The sequence below is a fragment of the Myotis yumanensis genome, unplaced genomic scaffold (genome assembly GCF_028538775.1).
Source record: "Myotis yumanensis isolate MYYU_CA2020_CCGP unplaced genomic scaffold, mMyoYum1.0.hap1 SCAF_5, whole genome shotgun sequence".
Taxonomy (NCBI): Eukaryota; Metazoa; Chordata; class Mammalia; order Chiroptera; family Vespertilionidae; genus Myotis; species Myotis yumanensis.
Window position 1 is genome coordinate 59290430 of NW_027223756.1, and position 20920 is coordinate 59311349.

The 20920-nt window shown below is 45.1% G+C and overlaps 1 protein-coding gene across 1 annotated transcript; it reads left to right on the plus strand.

The window, feature by feature from the left end:
- Positions 1 to 4755: 4755 nt before the first annotated feature.
- Positions 4756 to 6120, plus strand: LOC139011747 (tripartite motif-containing protein 75-like). The gene has a single exon (XM_070417236.1). The coding sequence runs from the start codon at positions 4756 to 4758 to the stop codon at positions 6118 to 6120; it is 1365 nt and encodes a 454-aa protein (XP_070273337.1).
- Positions 6121 to 20920: the final 14800 nt, after the last annotated feature.

Below are 20920 nucleotides of genomic sequence, written 5' to 3' on the forward strand. Positions count from 1 at the left end.
GGGGACCATTTTGAAACAACTGTGAGGAAGAAAAGAGATGGAATGGATCTGAGAGCTTTGAGATGAATGGAAAGAGGTGACGTTTAAAGAAAGGAGTAAAAGAAACTACCTAGAATAGAATAGAGAATCACAGAAGTTGAATTAAAAGAACTTTTTAAAATCAAGGAATATTTTAGGTACATATAAAAGGAGAGAGAATATTGTGAACCCAGGTACTATACTTAGGAACTTTTTGCCACTCCTTACCTAGTTCTTGCCATTTTTGTGAAACAAATCCAAAGATATCACAGAATCACACTCATAAATTTTTCATTATATATTTCTGAAAGACTTGACTTACAAACTTCTAATGCCATTCATTATCTCAACCTAACATAATCATCATTAAATTCTTTTTACCTACAGATATCTAACTTCCAAATTAAATTTTGGCTAAGTATTTCAAGGTGAAATGAAATTAAGTTTATACATTGTAACTGGTTATTAAGCTCTCTACATGTACTTTAATGTCTGTATTTTTCCTTCACAGGTATTATCTTTTCTTTTTACTTTTGTGTCGAAAAACATGGTCGACTTTTAGTAGTTTATCACAGTGCAGATTTTACTAATTACTTACTCAGTATATTAATAAAGATTTACCAGAGAAACAGAGCCAATAGTATGAATCTAGAAAAAGACATTTACTAAAAACTAGAGGCCTGGTGCACAAAAATTTGTGCACTGGCGGGGGGGGGGTGGGGGGGGGGAGGTCCTTAGCCCGGCCTGTACCCTCTCGCAGTCTGGGACCCCTCGGGGGATGTCCATCTGCTGGCTTAGGCCTGCTTCCTGGGGGATTGGGCCTAAGCTGGCAGTAAGACATCCCTCTGGCAACCCGGGAGCCCTTGGGGGATGTCCACTTGCCAGAGGGGAGCAGGCCTAAGCTGTAGTCTGACATCCTTAGCGCTGCTGAGGAGGTGGGAGAGGCTCCCACCACCACCGCTGTACTGGCAGCCAACAGCCTGGCTTGTGGCTGAGCAGAGCTCCCCCTGTGGGAGTGCACTGACCACCAGGGAGCAGCTCCTGCATTGAGCATCTGCCCCCGGTGGTCAATGTGTGTGTCATAGTGATCAGTCATTCCCAGTTGTTCTGCTGTTAGGGTCAATTTGCATATTACCCTTTTATTATATACTAGAGGCCCGGTGCACAAAAATTTGTGCACTCGGGGGGGGGGGGGTCCCCCAGCCCGGCCTGTGCCCTCTCACAGTCTGGGACCCCTCGGGAGATAACGACCTGCTGGCTTAGGCCTGCTCCCGGGTGGCAGAGGGCAGGCCCAATCCCTAAGTGCAGCCCCTGGTCAGGCTCAGAGCAGGGCCGATTGGGGAGTTGGGGCGCCGCCCCGCCATGCACAGAGCAGGGCGGATTGGGAGGTTGTAATGCCACCCTCAGTCACGCTCAGGGTAGACTGATTGGGGGTTTGGGGCACTGCCCCCTGTTACACTCAAGGCAGGATCGATGAGGAGGTTGCGGTGCCACCCCCGTCACGCACAAAGCAGGGCCAATCAGGGGGTTGGAGCGCTGCCCCCTGTCACTCACAGAGCAGGACCAATCAGGGGGTTGGGGCGCTGCTCCCTGTCACTCACAGAGCAGGGCCGATCAGGGGGTTGGGGCGCTGTTCCCTGTCACTCACAGAGCAGGGCCCATCGGGAGGGTGAGGAGCTCCCCCCTGTCACTCACAGAGCAGGGCCGATAGGGGAGTTGGGGCACCGCCCCCTGTCACACACAGAGCAGGGCGGATCAGGGGGTTGGGGCGCTGCACCCTGTCACACTCAGGGCAGGGCCAGTGGGGAGGTTATGGGTCTACCCTGTCACAAACAGAGCAAGGCCCGTGGAGGGAGCTTGGGGCACCACCCTCTATCACCCACAGAACAGGGCTGATCAGGGGGTTGGGGCACCGCCACTGTCACACTCAGGGCAGGGCCGATGGAGAGGTTATGGTCCTACCCTGTCACACACAGAGCAGGGCCGATCAGGGGGTTGGTGCGCTGCACCCTGTCACATACAGAGCCGCAAGGCAATCGGGGGGTTGGGGAGCTCCCCCCCATCAGGCACAGAGCAGGGCTGATCAGGGGGTTTGGGCGCTGCCCCCTGTCATGCTGATCCCAGTGCCGGGAGGCATATTACCCTTTTACTATATAGGATAGAGGCCTGGTGCACGGGTAGGGGCTGGCTGGTTTGCCCTGAAGGGTGTCCTGGATCAGGGTGGGGGTCCCCACTGGGGTGCCTGGCCAGGCTGGCTGAGGGGCTGAGGGCTGTTTTCCTGCTGGCAGTTGACTAAAAGCTCCCAACCGCTCCTTGTTTTCTTTTTTTTTAATTTTTATTCTGGGCCAGCTTTAGCTCTGAGGCCTCGCTGCTGAAAACATGGATACAATGTTGCGGTCCAGGGCTGACTGAAAGCCGGTTTTGTTTAGCTTCTTATTTGCAACATAGTAATAGTTGCTTAGAGTTGCAGTTGAGAGTCCAGCAAGTGAGGCGGGGAACATTGGAGTCTGCAGTTCCTGGAGGAAGCAAACCTCCCTGCTCGCTTCAGTGCATGGCTGCCGGCCGCCATCTTGGCTGACAGTTAATTTGCATAAGGATACGCTGATTAGCCAATGGGAAGGGTAGCGGTCGTACGCCAATTACCATGTTTCTCTTTTATTAGTGTAGATTATATTGGCCTGGTGCATGAGTGGGGGCCAGCTGGTTTGCCCTGAAGGGTGTCCCGGATCAGGGTGGGGGTCCCACTGGGGTGCCTGGCCAGCCTGGGTGAGGGGCTGAGGGCCGTTTTCAGACTGGCCACACCCCCTTCAGGGAGGGGGGTCCTGCTGGGGTGCCTGGCCAGCCTGGGTGACTGGATGATGGCTGTTTGCAGGTTGGCCACAGTCCCTTCAGGGTGGGGGGGTCTTGCTGGGGTGCCTGGCCAGTCTGGGTGAGTGGCTGATGGCTGTTTGCAGGCTGGCCAAGCCCCCCAGCGGGGACCCTCACCCCTTGAGGGTGTGGCCATCCTGGGTGAGGGGCTGATGGCTGTTTGCAGGCTGGCCATGGCCCCCAGCCACCCAAGCTCCCAGTGGAGGCTGGCTGGAAGCAGGTATCTGGGATTTATTTGTCTTCTATAATTGAAACTTTGTTGCCATGAGCAGAAGCCACAGCTGGCTCAGGGCAGGCGGGAAGCTTGGCTTCCTCCATCACCAGGGCAACCAAGCCTCCTGCTTCAGCTTCGTGGCTGCCGGCTGCCACCTTGGTTGGGTTAATTTGCATATAGTCACTCTGACTGGCTGGTGGGCGTTGCTTGGGGTATAGCGAAGGTACGGTCAATTAGCATCTTTTCCTTTTATTAGTGTAGATTATTGCCTCACAAGGTTGTGGGGCCTGAGATGTCTCATGCATGATCTGTATTCTGCCAGCAGGAGACCCAGGAAAGAAGGTGGTGCAATTGGAAGAGCAGAGAATGAGAACAGATTATACCGATTCCAGTGTGGGTCTGAAGGGCTGAGAACCAGCAGCACCCAGGCCAGGAGGTGGGTGTGCTAGCTTATTCATCCAGCAGAGTGAATTCAACCTTTCCCCAGTTTTTGGTCTCTTCGGGCCCTCAGTGGAGTGGATGATCCCCACTGACATTGGGGAGGGCCACCTGCTTTGTTCAGCCACAGATTCAAATACTAATCTCTCCCAGAAATCTCATAGTCACACCCAGAACTAGTGTTTCGCCTGCTATCTGCATCTCCTGTGGCTCAATCAAGTTTACTCCTAAATTTAACAAGATTATCCTTCACAGGTTTCTCCATTCTTATATTTCCTGTAAATAGGTGGTTTGAACTCTGGAGATTTAGATTCATTTTTCTGTCAAAACTTCTTCACAAATAGTGTTATGTATTCTCCTCAACAATTCTATGATATGTATTTTGTTACTCTTTTTAGTTGAGGCCAATGATAAATTTCCCTACAACAATTAATTCATTTAGAGTTGCAAAATAGATGATAGTCTTCATTGCTAACTCCTCCTTAAATATTGTCCTGGTAAATAATTTTGTTTACCATAGATACTTTTTAACATTTAAGGAACCATATTCTTTTTTTAAAAAATATATTTTTCATTGATTTCAGAGAGGAAGGGAAAGAAAGAGATGGGAACATCAATGATGAGAGAGTATCATTGATTGTCTGCCTCCTGCACATCCCCTACTTGCGGGGCAAGGGCGGGATATTGAACCTGCAACCTGGGCATGTGCCCTGGGTCAAAATCGATCCCGGAACCCTCCAGTCTGCAGACTGATGCTCTAGCTACTGAGCCAAATCAGCCAGAGGTACTTTTTCATACAGGGATGTAAGGATTAATCGCTGACTGAACTGTCCTTTAAATGGCAATATTGTTCTGTCCACAGAAACCACATATGACTTAGATTGTGCTGGGGTTTTGACCACAAGGACTCCACAGCCCATGTTCAACTGGGGGAAAAGGCATTAAATACAGGCAAGAGTGACAGGAAGTCTGGGCATCAGCTGAAAACTGGGACTCTTTTTGGACTCTCCTACTACATTGCACAGAGAGCAGACCTCAGCTTCTGGAAATTTGAACAGAGCGGGTGCAGGAGGCAGCAGACTAATGTTTAATGAACTCCCCTTAAATTCCAGGTGGGAGTCTGTATGACCTGCCAAGGTCACATACTCATTTTTCTCACTCCTGGAGGATCACACTGATTAAAAAGACTGTCTTGGGTCAGATAGGTTCATTCAACAATGGAGTCTGCGGCCTCCCTGACTGAGCTCCAGGCAGAGGCCATCTGTCCCATCTGCCTGGATTACCTGAGAGACCCAGTGACCATTGAATGTGGGCACACCTTCTGTCCTTCCTGCATCCACCAGCGCTGGGAAGGTCTACAGGGCACCTTTCCCTGTCCTGTCTGCCTCCACCACTGTCCTGACAGGAAATTGAAGAGGAACACCCAATTATGTCACATGATTGAGATTGTTAAGCAGATTCCCACCACAGGGAGCCAGAGGAAATTACAGGAAGAAAAACCCCTGTGTGGGAAGCACAATGAGGTTTTGAAATTTTTTTGTGACAACGCCCAGGAATTGTTATGTCCTCATTGCAAGGTCGCCTTAGACCACCAGCATCACTCCCTGATACCCATTGAGGAAGCTGCTGCTAGTTACAGGAGGAAGCTCAAAAGATACATTGGGGCGCTGTTGGTGGAGGTTGAAGATGCTGAAACGGAATATGAAAACCAAATTGCAAAAGAATTTGAAGTGCAGGAAAAGATGGAAAACTGGAGGAAAGAATTGCAGTATGAATGTAAAGAACTGAAGTGTTCCTTACAAGTAGAGCACAGTGTACTTAATGCTGGTCTATTTATAGAAGAGAAGGATGTTGAAGAAAAACTAACTGAAAATGGAAGGCAAGTTTCAAACCATATGTTCATACTAAACAAGCTTTTAAGTGAAATAGCAGAGAAGTATTTGCAAGCAGATGTGGATTTACTCACAGGTATTGAAGATATCCACAATAGGTATGAAAAGCTAGAGACCCCAGCAGTGTTTTCATGTGAATTAAAAAAGAAGATTTTCACTCTCCCCCCACACTACTTGGGCCTGCATAAAATGATCCACATGTTTCAGGCAGATTTGACGCTGGATCCTGAAACTGCCCATCCAAGTCTCATTATCTCAAGAGATAGAAAAAGTGTGACCTATAGGACATCAGTTGGTCTTTCTAATCCCCAGGCATGCACTTCTTACCCAGCTGTCCTGAGTTCTGAGGGATTTGATGCTGGCAGGCATTTTTGGCAGGTCGAAGTAAGAGGTATAGGTGCATGGTCCTTTGGTGTGTGTAAAGAATCTTTCCCCAGAAATACTCCCATAAAACCATTGCCAAGCAATGGCTGCTGGCGATATAAGCAGCGGGCTGGTATATTTGGCCTTTTAGGACATCATAAGATTGGCATTTTTCTGGACTATGAGTTGGGAGAGGTTTCATTTTATAATTTGAGTAACAGGTCATACTTGTTTGCATTTACTGACATGTTTACAGAGAAACTTATGCCTTATTTCTCCATTGCATCTTCTCCAGAAAGTCTTACAATCAGTATCATCAGAGTCTAGTGATGAACAATTTGGAAGAAATTTTGTATGTGCTTAGTTTCTTCCCTTGTTATTGAAAAGAATACTTATAAAGATCCTGATTCCAATTTTGATTTTTGAATGTTGAAAGCTTTAAGGACTCACCCTTCTCTCCTCCCTGACCTTACACCTGGGAAAGCTAATGAGAAAGTCCAGGTGCTCTATCCTTGGGTGCAGGTGGGAAGTTCCAATCAAGCAAGTTTCCATCAGTGTCAGCAGGCTCCCAACAACAGCACCCAGTAACCAACATGAACAAACAAGCTAGACCCCTTTCCCTGTGCTCTCAGTCATTTTGGGACCTATTCTAATATCCACCCTTCTCTCCCCTGAAAAACTCATCATGTGAGTAATAAACTTTTCATATTCTGATATGTCATCATCAGTGTGAACATTTGAAACCAATTTTGGATGGCTTCCACCCTGCCTATGCAAGCTGGTCACCACCATTGACATTGTGAGCAGGATTTTTCCAGATATGAAGCACCCCACCAGGGCTTCCTCCTCTGGCTTTGGGTTGTAACACACCCTGGTTCCCTAGGCAAGGGTGTCCTTGCAGTTTGTGCTGCATTTGCTGAGTTTTAAGGAGGCTGTGTTGTAGATTTGACTGACCTAAGTCAGAAGTTTCCATAAGAAACATTCTATTGACTATTGTTTTCCATGTAATTTTTTGGGGAATTCTAATCGTCTTGCTTTTGTCTCCTGTTTTATAATATTTTGCCTGTTTTATAAAAATTTCATGTGTACGGCCCTAACCAGTTTGGCTCAGTGGATAGAGCGTTGGCCTGAGGACTGAAGGGTCCCAGGTTCGATTCTGGTCAAGGGTCTGTACCTTGGTTGCGGGCACATACCCAGTAGGGAGTGTGCAGGAGGCAGCTGATTGATGTTTCTCTCTCATGGATCTTTCTAACTCTCTATCCCTCTCCCTTCTTCTCTGTAAAAAATCAATAAAATATATTTTAAAAATGTCATGTGCAAGGCTGAGCAAAAGCAGGTTGACAGTAGTGTTACAAATATGTACAGTAATTAATAACAAATAATACGAGAATAAACTTTTGCATGCTAACAACTGTAAACATACCTTTTTTAAAAATTCTCACCTGAGCCTAGACGGAGTGGTTCAGTGGTTGAGCATCAACCTATGAACCAGGAAGTCACAGTTTGGTTCAATTCTCAGTCAGGGCACATGCTCAGGTTGTGGGCTCAATCCCCCAGTATGGGGTGTGCATGAGGCAGCCTATCAAGGATTCTCTCTCATCATTAATGTTTCTAACTCTCCCTCCCCCTTCCTCACTGTAATCAATAAAAATACATTTAAAATAAAGTAAAATTCTCACCTAATGATGTTTATTGATATATAGAGAGAGGAAGGGAATGAGAGGTATGTGTGTGTGTGAGAGAGATACATCAATGTGAGAGAGAAGCTTCCATCAGTTGCTTCCTGAACTCACCCTGAACATGGATTGAACCCGAAGCCTATGTGCCCTGACTGAGAATCAAACCTGCCCACTTTTTGTTGTGTGACAAGACATTCCAAGGAACTGAGCCACTTGGCCAGGGCTATAAACCTACATTTTATAACCACTGTATGACCTGTAAAGGTCACATGCTCATTTTTGACCTTATGGGAAATTGTCAACCTTTGAGAACATGCTTCTGTATGGTTACCTGTATGGTATTGTTTACAATGTTTGGAAATAAAGTTTTACTGTGCATATCTCTGTACTATTTGTGTCTCCATAACTTGAAAAAGATGCTCAGCAGAGCTTTTATTGAGGTACAAGAGAACCCTTGCACTGACCAGAGTAGCCATGCTATGCTGTGGTAATCTCAGATGCTTACTCTTTTTTTAAAAATATATTTTTATTGATTTCAGAGTGGGAGAGAGAGATAGAAACATCAATGATGAGAGAGAATCATTGATTGGCTGCCTCCTGCACACCCCACACTGAGGATCGAGCCCGCAACCTAGTCATATGTCCTGATCGGGAATCAAACTGGTGACCTCCTGGTTCCTGTGTCAATGCTCAACCACTGTGCTACACCCAGCTGGGCTCAGATGCTTACTCTTGCAAAGTGTAATATAGGCCAGCAGGGCGCTGCTCCATTACCCACCCAGGGATCTAACTCTCTCAGTCATGTGTTGTCACAGCACTGGGTCAGTACAGCTAGAGAAAGAGGGAGCATTGAAGGGCCACCCTGAGCATTGAAGGCCAACACCAGGAAAAGACACACTTTTCTCTTTTTCCATTTTCTAGAAGTCATTGCAAGGCCCTACTTCGCTGCAAGGGGTGAAGACGAATGCATGTACTGTGAGGTGAAAAGCTATTGTTTGTCGTAACTCCTGAATCCAATTAGACATCAGTGAAATGTACATTAATGGTGAGTGCTAGAATGAAAAGTCATTAGAGCTGGTAAAAATATTACCATAGGAATTTACAGTAGTTTGACGTAACCCTATAGCAGTTGTTCAATAATGTCACCTATAAAGAAGATATTCAAGTAAAATCTTAAAACATTATTTGTTAGAAATATAAAGCACTATTATTTTGAAAAATGGTGATTCATTAGAAAAAGAATCATTGAAACTAATGTCTGAATATAATGGCATAAAAAACATAATTGGGAGAGACTTCTGTTGACAAGTAGCCTCAGAGCTACCTTTTTAAAAAATATATATTTCATTTATTTCAGAGAGAAAGGGAGAGGGAGAGAAAGACAGAAACATCAGTGTTGAGAGAGAATCATGGATCTGCAGCCTCCTGCACGCCCTCCACTGAGGATAGAGCCTAAAACCCCAGCATGTGCCATGGAACCCATGGAACCCATGGCAATTCAATCTGAAGGCCAATGCTCTAACCACTGAGCCAAACCAGCTAGAGCTCCTAGCTACCTTTTAAAAAATAGTTTTTAGGATCTGTTTGTTAAAAATGTTTTTATTGAGCCCTATCTGGCTTGGCTCAGTGGATAGAGTGTCGGCCTGCAGACTGAAGGGTTTCGGGTTCAATTCCGGTCAAGGGCATATGCCTGGGTTGTGGATCAGTTCCCAGTGCGGAGCGTGCAGGAGGCAGCCAGTCAGTGATTCTCTTTCATCATTGATGTTTCTATCTCTCTCTGAAATCAATACAAACACATATTTTAAAAAATGTTTTTATTGTTTTTAGAGGGAGAGAGAGAGAGAGAGAGGGAGAGAGAGAGAGAGAGAGAGAGAGAAACAAACACATCATTTGGTTGCCTCCTATACATGCTACAGCCTGGGATTGAAACTGCAACCTGGGCATGTGTCCTGACCGGTAATCAAACTGGCCACCTTTTGGGCCATGGGACAATGCTCAGTTACCTGAGCCACACTGGCCAGGGCCCTAGGACTGACTTACTATAAATGAATGGTGTGGCATGTGTGAAAGCCAGTGGTGGCATTATGGTATGTTTATAGCAGAAACTCGCAAAGGCCAATTCACATGTAACGATGTTTCAACAGGCACAAAATTCAGTTGTATGGTTACTTAAACAACCCAAGTACATCACTGGTTTAAATTTCAGTTATACATGGTACATGAACTGTAATTCTTAAGGTAGGAATAATATGGATCCAGAAGATGGACACTCCACCCCCAGAGAATTACTCTCCTTAGCAGTTTATCACTTACAAAGTCTGCCTTCCACACAACAGTGCCACACAACTAAGCTATGTTTTCTGGCCCTTTACAACAAGAATCACCTTTTCTTCAGTGTCATATAACACTTTCCTCATTTTCCTCTGAGCTGTCACCAAATGCAATGCAATCGGCTGCTTTCACATTCATTTTCTATGGACATTTTCTGGAAAATATATGTCTTCTCCACAGCTAATTTATCTTATTTGTAATGGACTCACTGTTGGGATTATAAATCCTATTACAGTGTGTAGTAAGGGTTAGAAGACAGAAACACTTTGTGGGGGGAAACAGAATCCCAAAGGAATTGACCTGAGATGATTATTCTACATTGATGGTATTTTTTAGAATAGGACATTTTAGGAATTTATATCCTGGTCTCCTAGGTCACTGAACCAAAAGCAGTCTTATACTGATAGGGGGACTTATAATCTAATAGAGCACCTGTATTAATCTGAAAAGTAATAATTTTTTTTAAGTCTTAGAGCACAAATACTTAGGTGAATAGGGGGATAAGTTTCTTATGTATGAATAGGGAGTTAAGTTTTTCTTCAAGTTTCCTTTTCAAGGCCTGTGGGAAGTGATTGAGGAGTGGACTCAACTGTGACTCCAACAAGCAGAACCCACCAGCATGGTCAAGCCAACCCACCAGGAGTCAAAACATCATCTCATCGACATCATCTCATGGCCTGACGACTAATTATAAGAGCTCATGTCTGAGGAACCCCAGGCCAGCATGTAGCTGCATTCCTCACCCCAGCCCCTTCCCCTTTATAATACTCTTGCTGGGAGGCAGGATATGATTCTTGTAAGCACCCTGTCTTCTTGGCTGTCTAGCCTTCTCAATTAACGCCTAATATGATTCAACCCTGCCTTCGATATTGGACACAGCGACAGGCAGCCTGAGCCCAGCCAGCGGTGTCCCTGTAACAATACCTGAGCTTACAAGTCAATTGAAGTAGTTTTTAGTGATTTCATTAGTCATCTAGCAGCAAAGTCACTTGTATACTATTTCATTTTTATGTCACTTTGCTTAATGACTCTGTTCTTGGCAATGAGATTGACTGGAATCAACTGTGATTCTGTGCTAGTGTTTTACTTTGTAGGAATCACTCTTTCATAGATTGGGAAATATAATAAATGTTTGATTTTTTTTTAGTTAAAACATATCTTATGTATTGATTTCAGTGAGGCAGGGAGAGGGAGAGAGAAATATGGAAAGGCTGCCTCCTGCATGACCCTCACAGGATCAAGTGGGAAACCCAGGCATGTGCCATGACCAGGAATCATACCTTGACCTCCTGGTGCATAGGTCCCTGCTCAGACACTGTGCCACAATGACTGGGTAAATGTTTGATTTTAAAAGAATGTGGAGGGTGTCAACCATAATTGAAAATAAATTTAGCCCTAGCTGGTTTGGCTCAGTGGCTGGAGCATCGCCCTCCTGAGTGAAGGGTCCCAGGTTTGATTCCGGTCAAGGACACATGCCTGGGTTGCGGGCTCGGTCCCCAGTGGGAGGCATGCAGGAGGCAGCTGATCAATGATTTTCTCTCATCAGTGATGTTTCTCTCTCTTTCTCCCTCTCCCTTCCTTTTTGAAATCAATAAGAATGTACTAAAAACAAAATCAACATCTAAATGCACTGCATTTAAAAATATATATAAATTTAAAAAATGAAACTGGTAAAATTTTGTCAGTCAATGTAAAAACCACATTCCCTAATAAGCAATATGACCCAAAATAATTGATAAAAAATTTTAGAGTTCAAAGAATGCTTCTCAATGAAAGTAAAAATTAGGCTGGGACTTGAAGAAAGAATGCCAGTACAAGGGGGTAAACATTGTATAAGGAGTACGGGGCTGCCATGGACCAACCTGCCTGGACAAAAGTCCTGTGGCTGAAGGGTACCATGCCCTGAGTGTGGAGAGAGAGGGCAGGACTGCAGAGTGCTGGAGATGATGGGGTGAAACTGGTGGGCTTCTCACATTCCAAGGTGAGAAAAGAAATGGGCCTCCCTTGGCCTTCAGCTGTCTATTTCTTAATGAGCAAAGATGGGATTAAAGGGTGATGAGAGTGTGGACAGAGAATTCCAAAAGTCCAGAATAGATCATGCAAATGAAGAGCTGCAAGCCTCTGCTGAGCTGATTATCTCAGGGGAGATCCACTCCTTCCCCATCCACCAGCAACTCTGAACAGCTGCTAAGCCTCACCTGCCACAATCCCTCCTCCAGAGCGGAGCCACCAGTTGATGAGGTAAGTTCTCAGTGGTGTATATAGATGCCAGGGTCACAGCACTAACTTCACAACTGGCACAGGACCCATCCCAGACCCTTCCTGGGGACTCAGTCCACAGACTGGCCCTAGGAAAGCTGGCACCAGGTGAGCTGAGAATCCTGGGTATGTGCGCACGGGAAGTGTGAGCTCTGGGAGAGCCTTGGTTTCCTATGTCATTGCTCTAGCAGGACCTGGACCTCAACTTGCATTTAGGTAAGTATAAGACACATGCTTTTACTATTGTGGAGTTTTTATGTGAGCCTGTCCTAAATCATCTAAGTACTTGGTAAAAGTACAGTAACTGTGACCCCCATCTGATCTAAAAGGTAACAAATATGGATGTGTGATAAAGCTGGTCAGAAGCCTTGTATGAAATGGCTTTTCAGAATGTCAGGTGTGTTTATTTTTTAAACCAGAGGTTCCAGGAGGTTTACCTAAATTGAAGTGTATGCTGACTCCAATCTGACAGGGAAGCTGAGGGTTATTTTCCTTGTTCCATGTGTCTCTGAAAGAATAGGGGATCAAAAACCCATCCCCAGGACACAGGCAGTCAGTTCAGACCTGAAATCCAACCCACATAACCTACACGCAGATGGAACTCTAATGCCAACCTTGGTATTTCCTTAATCTCAGTTTATCTCCATAGAAGAGATTTGTTGGATGGGAATGGGAAGTGAGAAAAGGGAAGAAGATGATGGATTTGAAGTGGAGGAAAAAAGGGGACCAGTTTAAAACAACTATGAGAAAGAAAGGAGATGGATGGATCTGAGAACTCTGAGATGAAGGGACATGGATGAAGCTTAAGGAAGGGAGTAGGAGAAAAATTTTTGGCTGTTAGAGAGCAAAGAATCACTGAAATAGAATTCAAAAGGTCAATTTAAAAAATCACGTTATAGAATATTCTAGGTATCCAGAATTGGAGAGAAAATATGAACTCATGCATGAAGAACCCATATGGTATAACTAATCTTTTTGCACTTACACCTATAGTTGTACCAACCTTTCCCCATTTCTGTGCGGGACATACCTATGATTTTACTTTCTAAATTTTTATTACATAATTTTAAGAGTGAATCTTAACTTACATAGTTGTATGTTAAAATATTTGTAAAAATTATTTTGCTCAAACAATTATTTTGATAGGGATAGGAAGGAAAGAGACAAACACACAGAAAGAGAGAGAGAGAGAGAATGATTGAGTAAGAGAAAGTTACATTGATTTGTTGTTCCATTCAGTTATGCTTTTATTGTTTGCTCCTATTAAGCGCCCTGACCTGGGATCTAACCTTGTCATATTAGGACCAACTGAGCTACCGGGCAGGGCAATTTACATACTTCTAATGTCATTCCTTATCTCAGTGTAACATAATTATTAGTCAGGTTTTTTTAATCCTCAAATATCCAACTTTCAGTTGAATTGTGATCAAATATTTCAAAGTGAAATGAAACTAGGTTGATAAATATTAACACATAGTATGTCTTTTAAGTCTATTTTAATTCCTACAATTTCTGTCCCTGTGTGTTTTGTTTCCTCTTTATACTTGTGTTGAGGCAACATGATAGAATTTTCAATTGAGTTTATTAGAGTCCAGGTTATACTGATTCCTTCCTTGGTGTATTATTAAAGATTTACCAGAGAAACAGAAGCAATAGTCTGTATCTGGAAAGGTATTTATTAAAAAGCAGTGGCCCACAAGGTTATGGGGCCTGAGCTGTCCCATGGTCTGCAGTCTGCCAGCAGGAGACCCAGGAAAGACGGTGGGGTAGTTGGAAGGCCTGAGAGTCTGAGAGCAGATGGTACAGATTCCAGTGCGGGTCTGAGGGGCTGAGAACCAGCAGCACCAAGGCCAGGAGGTGGGTGTGCTGGCTTATTCATCCAGCAGAGAGAGAATTCAGCCTCCCCCAGCTTTTGTTCTATTCAGGCCCTCAGTGGAGTGGATGATGACCACTGACATTGGGTTGGGCCATCTGCTCTGCTCATCCACTCATTAAAATACTAACCTCTAGAATTAAGAGGCACAGGGGCATGGTCCTTAGGCGTGTGTAAGGAATCTTTCCCCAAGAATGCTCCTATGCCACCATCCCCAAGAAATGGCTGCTGGCAGCTTCAGCTCTGGACTAATACATCTGTCACATGGGATTCAGGCAACGGAACGGATAAGCATTTTTCTGGACTATGAGTTGGGAGAAGTTTCATTTTATAATTTGAGAAATAGATCACATTTGTATACTTTCAGTGAAAGTTTTGCAGAAAAACTTAAGCCCTATTGTGCCTAGGACCTTCTTCAAAATCACTTGTAATGGGTATAGGCAAAGATGAATGATGAGTCGCCTTGTCATCTGTTCCATGTGATCTACTCTCTTCCTGTGTTAATAGAGAGTGCTTGTAATAAAAGGCATGTGTCCATCTCTGCTGATTGCTGATGTCTTTTTAAAAAAATGTTTGTATTGATTTGAAGAGAGAGTGAGTGAGGGTGGATAGAAATATGGATATAAAGAAAATCATCCATTGGCCTACTGCAACCCAACTAGGGGTCAATCCCAAAACCGGGCTATGTGCCCTGAGAGTCACACTGGTGACCTTTTGGTGTATGGGGTGACACTCAACCAACTGAGCCACACCAGCAAGGGCTGTGCTGATGTCTTTTAATCCTCACCCCCTTGGCTTCACCATTTGCCTCCTCCGCACCCTCCTGCCCAAAGACACACTTCTGGGCCAGCCATGCAGACAGCCTCAGTGCTTCCTCACAAGGCAGAGAGGTGGGTGGCGGTTCTAACTCAGACTCTGCCTGCAGAGGAACTGGCCCCCCAGAGCCTCCCTAACCAACCAAAAACCCCAAGCTACTTGCTTTTCTCCCTTCTCTCCAGCCATTTTTGGACCTGTAGTCACCGTCCTGTCCACATAAATCCTCATGAAGTGAGTAATAAACCATTTCATACCCTCTTGCTGTGTTTGTGCCACTAGCAGTCTTGACACCAGAACCAAATTTTGAGTCAGGTCTTCCCCATATAGTGTGACCATAACAATGGTTCTTAGACTGTCTCAGGATCCTGGTTTACTTTTTTTCAAACTATAAAAGAACATTTGTTCAGAAAATCACAAAGGTAGAAGAAATGGGCTTAGGAAACACTTGTAGAGGCAAATGTTGGGTCCCTGGAGCTTAGAAGTGAGGAAGGTCAAGGTGAGCCACCTCTGGGATGGGGAGGGGAGAGAGAAGAGCAAAGCAGGAGCTGGCTCCCAGGAGGGAGAGTGTGCCGGGTCCTGCGTGCCCAGGGTTTTAAATGTGGAGACTTTAGGGAGGTCCCAGGGGTGGATCTCAATAGAATGTACATCAGCTTCCTAGGTATGTCCTTCAAGGTCAGGGTCTCCTCTGATTGATTGGTCCTCACCTGGGCAAGGGGTCATTATTCAATGCAGCTGGTCCTGAGGTCAGCTGTGGTGTTGCTTTTCTGGTTTTGCTGCTTTTCTGGGCCTGGGGCTGGCCCATGGTCATTGCTCTGCTCATGTCTGTCAAACTGCCCCCCACAGAGGAAACCCCTTGCCTTGAGGAGAACACACCTCACAGGAGAGGTGGCCCCGCCCTCTGCCATGACCCTATTTTAATTCTTGGGATTTTCTGTTCCCAGGAGCATGGCATATTTGTGTTTGTTTTGCAGCTACCAGGAGACAGGTGGTTTTATCGTTCCTTTTCTGGTTTTATCTGTAATATTTATATTTGATATTCCCCATTTCTCCAGGGAAAGGTCTGAGAATCCATTACAAATTCTTTTCAATTATAAAATTTTCACAAAATAAAAGCATTGCATCACTGATCCTTCCAAAAACAGTGTACCACAAATATATCTCATATTTTTTACATTGAAGTGGCATTGAATATTTCAAAACAATACACGAAATGGATCAACATAGAAACTAAGAAAAATATCTCATACTTTAAAAAAATTTGTATTTTTATTGATTTTAGAGTGAGAAGATGGGAGAGGGAGACAGAGAGGGGGAAACATTGATGTGGGAGAAAACATTGATTGGTTACAATGTGAGAGAAATATGTGTCAGTTGGCTCCCGTACCCATGCCAACTGTGAATCTAATACACAACCTGGGAACGTGCCCTGACCAGCAATCAAACTGTCGACCTTTCAGTGCACAGGACAACACTCAACCAGTTGATCCACACTGGCCCAGTATACAATTATAAAGTGTAAAAGGAATGCTCTCCTTCCCAGGAGCACACCTGAGCCTTCCCTTTCTCCCATCCCCCACTATCAGGCATCTTCTAAACTCTAAGGGACCCCATGAGGCTTGCAACCAGGGCAGCAGTGGGCAGTGCCCGTTCATGTCCGGTACACCCCGTCCCTGCCCCCCACCCCTCGAGCCTGTCCCCAAGGCCCCCTTTTCTCTGACTTCTTAGTGAGCCAAAGCAGCCCAGCCTAGGCTCATTTCCCCAACCCTTCCCTGTTTATAAGTGTCTTCTAAAATTCTCCTGGACTCGTGAATTCTTTCCTGTATGAAGTCAAAAACGCTGGCTGGTCCTATGTAGACTGGTTCAGGGCCAGGTACCCTTTCCAGTAACATTAGGAGTAGCCTATTGTGTATCTCACTGCTTCACAGGTAAACTCGCTTTCACACACACTCACACACTCACACACACATACACCAAGTGTAAAGTTGCAAAAACCAAAAAAATGTAAGACTGCAAGGGACATAGCACATTCATAATGTAAAATAAAACAAGAAAAAAGGGTTTTCCGGTGAGGTTGAAACGGCCCCCGTGAGGTAGGGACGACCCTGGTGAGGTTGAGACTACTCCAGTGAGGTTGGGACAAATAAAGGGGACCAGTATGGACTGATGTACAGGGGTAGATACAGAAGCAGAGCAACATTGAACAGAATGTTAAACTACAGTGGGAAGCCTGGGGAGGGTTGGGGGGGGGATTAAGAGACCAACTGAAGGTCTTATATGCATGCATATAAGATTAACCAATGGACACAAGACACGGGGCGGGGGGTGCGGGGGGTAGGGGCGGGGGGAATGTCAAGGGGGGGAAAAAAGGAGACATATGTAATACTCTTTGTAATACTTTAAGAAATAAAAATTATTAAAATAAAAAAAAAAAGAAAAAAGGGTTTTTTGCTTGGATGTTTGTTTATTAATAGTATATTCCTGGAAATTACAGAAGAAACTGAAAAATGGTAATGCAGTATAGTAGCCTGAAAGCCTGGAGGTCTGGATGCAAAAAGCAATGTGCTTTTCAGTGTACTCTAGTATAATATCTGTGCTTTTACAAAAATTGTATATCATGCCTTTAAAAAAAACACACACAAGCTTATTTGGCGTTCACTGGGAAATTGCTAGTGTCCAGGTTATAGAGTTGCTGGTTAAAGGAAACCCACTATCCTATTCACAGAATAGACAGCCATCCACATGGAGGAAGTCTCAAACCACATCACCTCTCTCTGTTGTCTGGGCTGTCAGTCTCTGATTGTGGGAACTCCTGGGGGATCTTTTCATCAAGGCTTCTAACACAGGGCCTCACATTTAGCAAAGGCATATACAAGGCCTGCCGGATGAATAATTAAATGAGGTGTCTGGTGGACCCTGGTATGATTTTAGATAGAGAGAGAAAAACATCGATGTGAGAGTAACATTGATTGGTTGCTTCCCATACACACCATGACTGGGATCTAATTGGAAATATAGGCATTTACCCTGACATGGGATCAAATCAAGAACCTTTGGGTGTATGGGACGATTACTCTACTGACCCACACTGCTCAGGGCAAGACCAATCCTCTTCAACCAAATCTTTTGGGTTTGAATCTACCACTTAAAATGTAATTGAGCTCAGGGCTCAATGGGAGATGGCTATGATGTTAATGCCATAAAAATTACTGAGTTAATATACAAGTTCTGTTCTGAAAAAGCATTGCCCTTGCTAGGTAACTCCATTGCTTGAAGCATCATCCCATTATGGGTTCAATTCCTGGTCAGGCATATACCCAGGTTGTGGGTTCCATCCTAGTCAGGGCATTTCTCTTTCTCTCTCTCTCTTCCTCTCTCTAAGCATGCCCTCAGGTAAGGATTAAAAAGTGTGCATTTCCCAGGTTTCTTATCATGGCTCCATGCTCAGATCACATCTTCAGTTCTTCAGCCCAGGCCTCTCCGGAAGAACAGGGTCTGCCAGACAGTTACACCTTCATTGCGCTGCTCTGATATTCTACCAAGCAGCCTGTGCTTAGCAGCCATCCAGGCTCCTATGGGCGTAATAGCAAGCCCTTGGTTTGGTTGGGATAGAGACTCTCATATTATCTGCCCATTGTTCCTGACAAAATCATCTGCAGGGGAGGCGGGAAACAGTCAGATCTGCATTTCTAACCAGGTCTCTCTGATCTCATCAATCCCAGTTAGGCATCTCATTGAACTATGCATCCAGCAACTTTTTTTCCATTGATTTTCAGAGAGAATAGAAGGGGGGGGGGGTAGAGAGAAAGATAAACATCGATGTGTGAGGGACACATCCATTGGTTGTCTCCTTCAGGGCCTGGGACAGAGCCTGCAACCAAGGTATGTACTCATGACCAGACTTGAATCCTGGACCCTTTAGTTCCAGGCCAATGCTCCATCCACTAAGCCATCCAACAAACATTTTATGAGCTCTCAGTAGATGTGGGGCGCTGAGCCAGAAGCCTGGGTGCACAGATCACGTCGGAGTCCCCACTATGAGAGAACTGACCCTCCAGACAACAGAGATAATGTGACTTGAGGACTTCCTCCATAGGAATGGCTGTGTCCAAACAGGGACTAGGATAAAGGTTTTCCTTAGTGAGCAAAACTAACACCTGGATTGTAACTATTTTCCAATGAACATCATTTAGGTTTATTTGTTGGGAAGCATTTTAAAAATTAGAACAATATAGATAAATTTAGTAAAATTCACTTGTTAAGTAGGACACACTGAAAAGCAAATTGCTCTCTCACCTGGAGAGAGGTCACCCAACCTCCTTATACCCTTCCTGCCTGACTATCCTTAAGTGTCTTCTGTATCCATCCAAAAACATCCTAATCATACACAATACACAAGCATAGACACTCATTATATATTAACTAGGGGCCCAGTGCACAAATTCATGCACATTGAAAGGAACTGTGGGCTGGGAGTTCATGGTGGACACAGGGACGGGGCTTGTGCCATCCTACCCCCGCCCCCAGCCTGGCCCCTCCTGCCACATCCCTGGTCCCCTGTCTGCCCTGCAGTCCCCACTCCCACTGCAGCTTCTCCCCCGCTGCTAACTGCGCCCACCCTGCTCAAACCCAGTGACAGCATGGAGCTATTAGGACCAGCATCTGACCGTGGTTTCGAGGGATGGCTGCTGCCCTGATTGCTCCTCAGGATCAGGGGGACGTGGAGAAACCTTGAGGGGCAATTGGGGTCAGCAGCCACCTTTCTCATCCGCTGCTGGCCACGGCCTCACTCCCACCTGCTGCTGGTATTGAAGCAGCTCACAGCAACTGATGGCACTGAGCGATAGGGGCCGCACTGGGCAGTGGCAGTGGGTGTGAGCATGGACGGCTCCAGTAGCAGGTGTGAGTCCCGGGTGGGACTACAGTGTGTAGGGCACCTGCCCCCAGAGCACGGGAGCAAACAATTTTCAGTAATCATCAGAAGCTCACCCTGATGACAGCAACTGGCGCTCCGCCTTGGTCTGGCATCCTGCTCATCTCCAGTATCCCACCACAGCCGATGCCAGCCATGTTCTGCCCTTTGCCACCTGCTGCCCATGCCCACCATGTTCCTCCCATGCCCCCTGGTGGTCAGTGCACGTCATAACCACCAGTTGTTTTGTTTTCCGTTGTTCCACTGTTTGGTATATTTGCATATTAGCCTTTCATTATATAGGATTGTTTCATAATATAATATGAGACTACTATTTGCTGTGTTCTACACTTTCCTTTAAAAAAATAATTATAAGAGCTCTAGCAAGTTTGGCTCAGTGGATAGCTCATCGATCTGCAGACCAAAGTGTTGGAGTTCAACTCCAATCAAGGACACATACTTTGGTTGCAGGCCCTTCCCGCACCAGGGCCCTTGTCTGGGCTCATGCAGGAGGAACCTATTGTTGTTTCTCTCATGTCAATGTTTCTCTCTGTCTTTCCCTCTCTCTTCCACTTTCTCTAAAATTCAATGGAAAAAAATTCTTGGGTGAAGATTAACAAAAAATAAATAAATAATTTATAAGCATTTATTTGAGCCCAAAACGTTGACCATTGCTGTGAAGCAAGATATCAAATGCTACCTACAATTTTCTTTTTACAAAAAAAATATATCTATAGATTTTTGTTTTGTTTTTCACATCAACATGCAGATATAGTTCATGTATTGCTTGAAACCCACTCCATGGTGAGAGATCTTATGATGTTGATGGTGTGTTCTGTGGTCACTACCTCCTTGAGGGCAGAAAGGCCCTTCTCTCCACCCTTCTTTGCTGGAGCCATTGTGCCAGGCCCAAGTTGGAAAGAAAGCAAAGATTTTACTTTTATTATTATTAAAATATATTTTTATTGATTTCAGAGAGGAAGGGAGAGGGAGATAGAAACATCAATGATGAAAGAGAATCATTGATCTGATGCCTCCTGCACGCCCCCCACTGGTGATTGAGCCTGCCACCTGGGTATGTGCCCTTGACTGGAATCGAACCTGGGAATACTTCAGTCCTCAGGCCAATGCTCTATCCACTGGGCCAAACCAGCTAAGGCAAGGTTTAACTTTTAATTTAAGTTTTTTCCTCAGCCAAATGGGATGAAAGGGTGTTGTGAAATTCAAGGGAGGGTTACCAAGGTGCAAATCAGATTATGC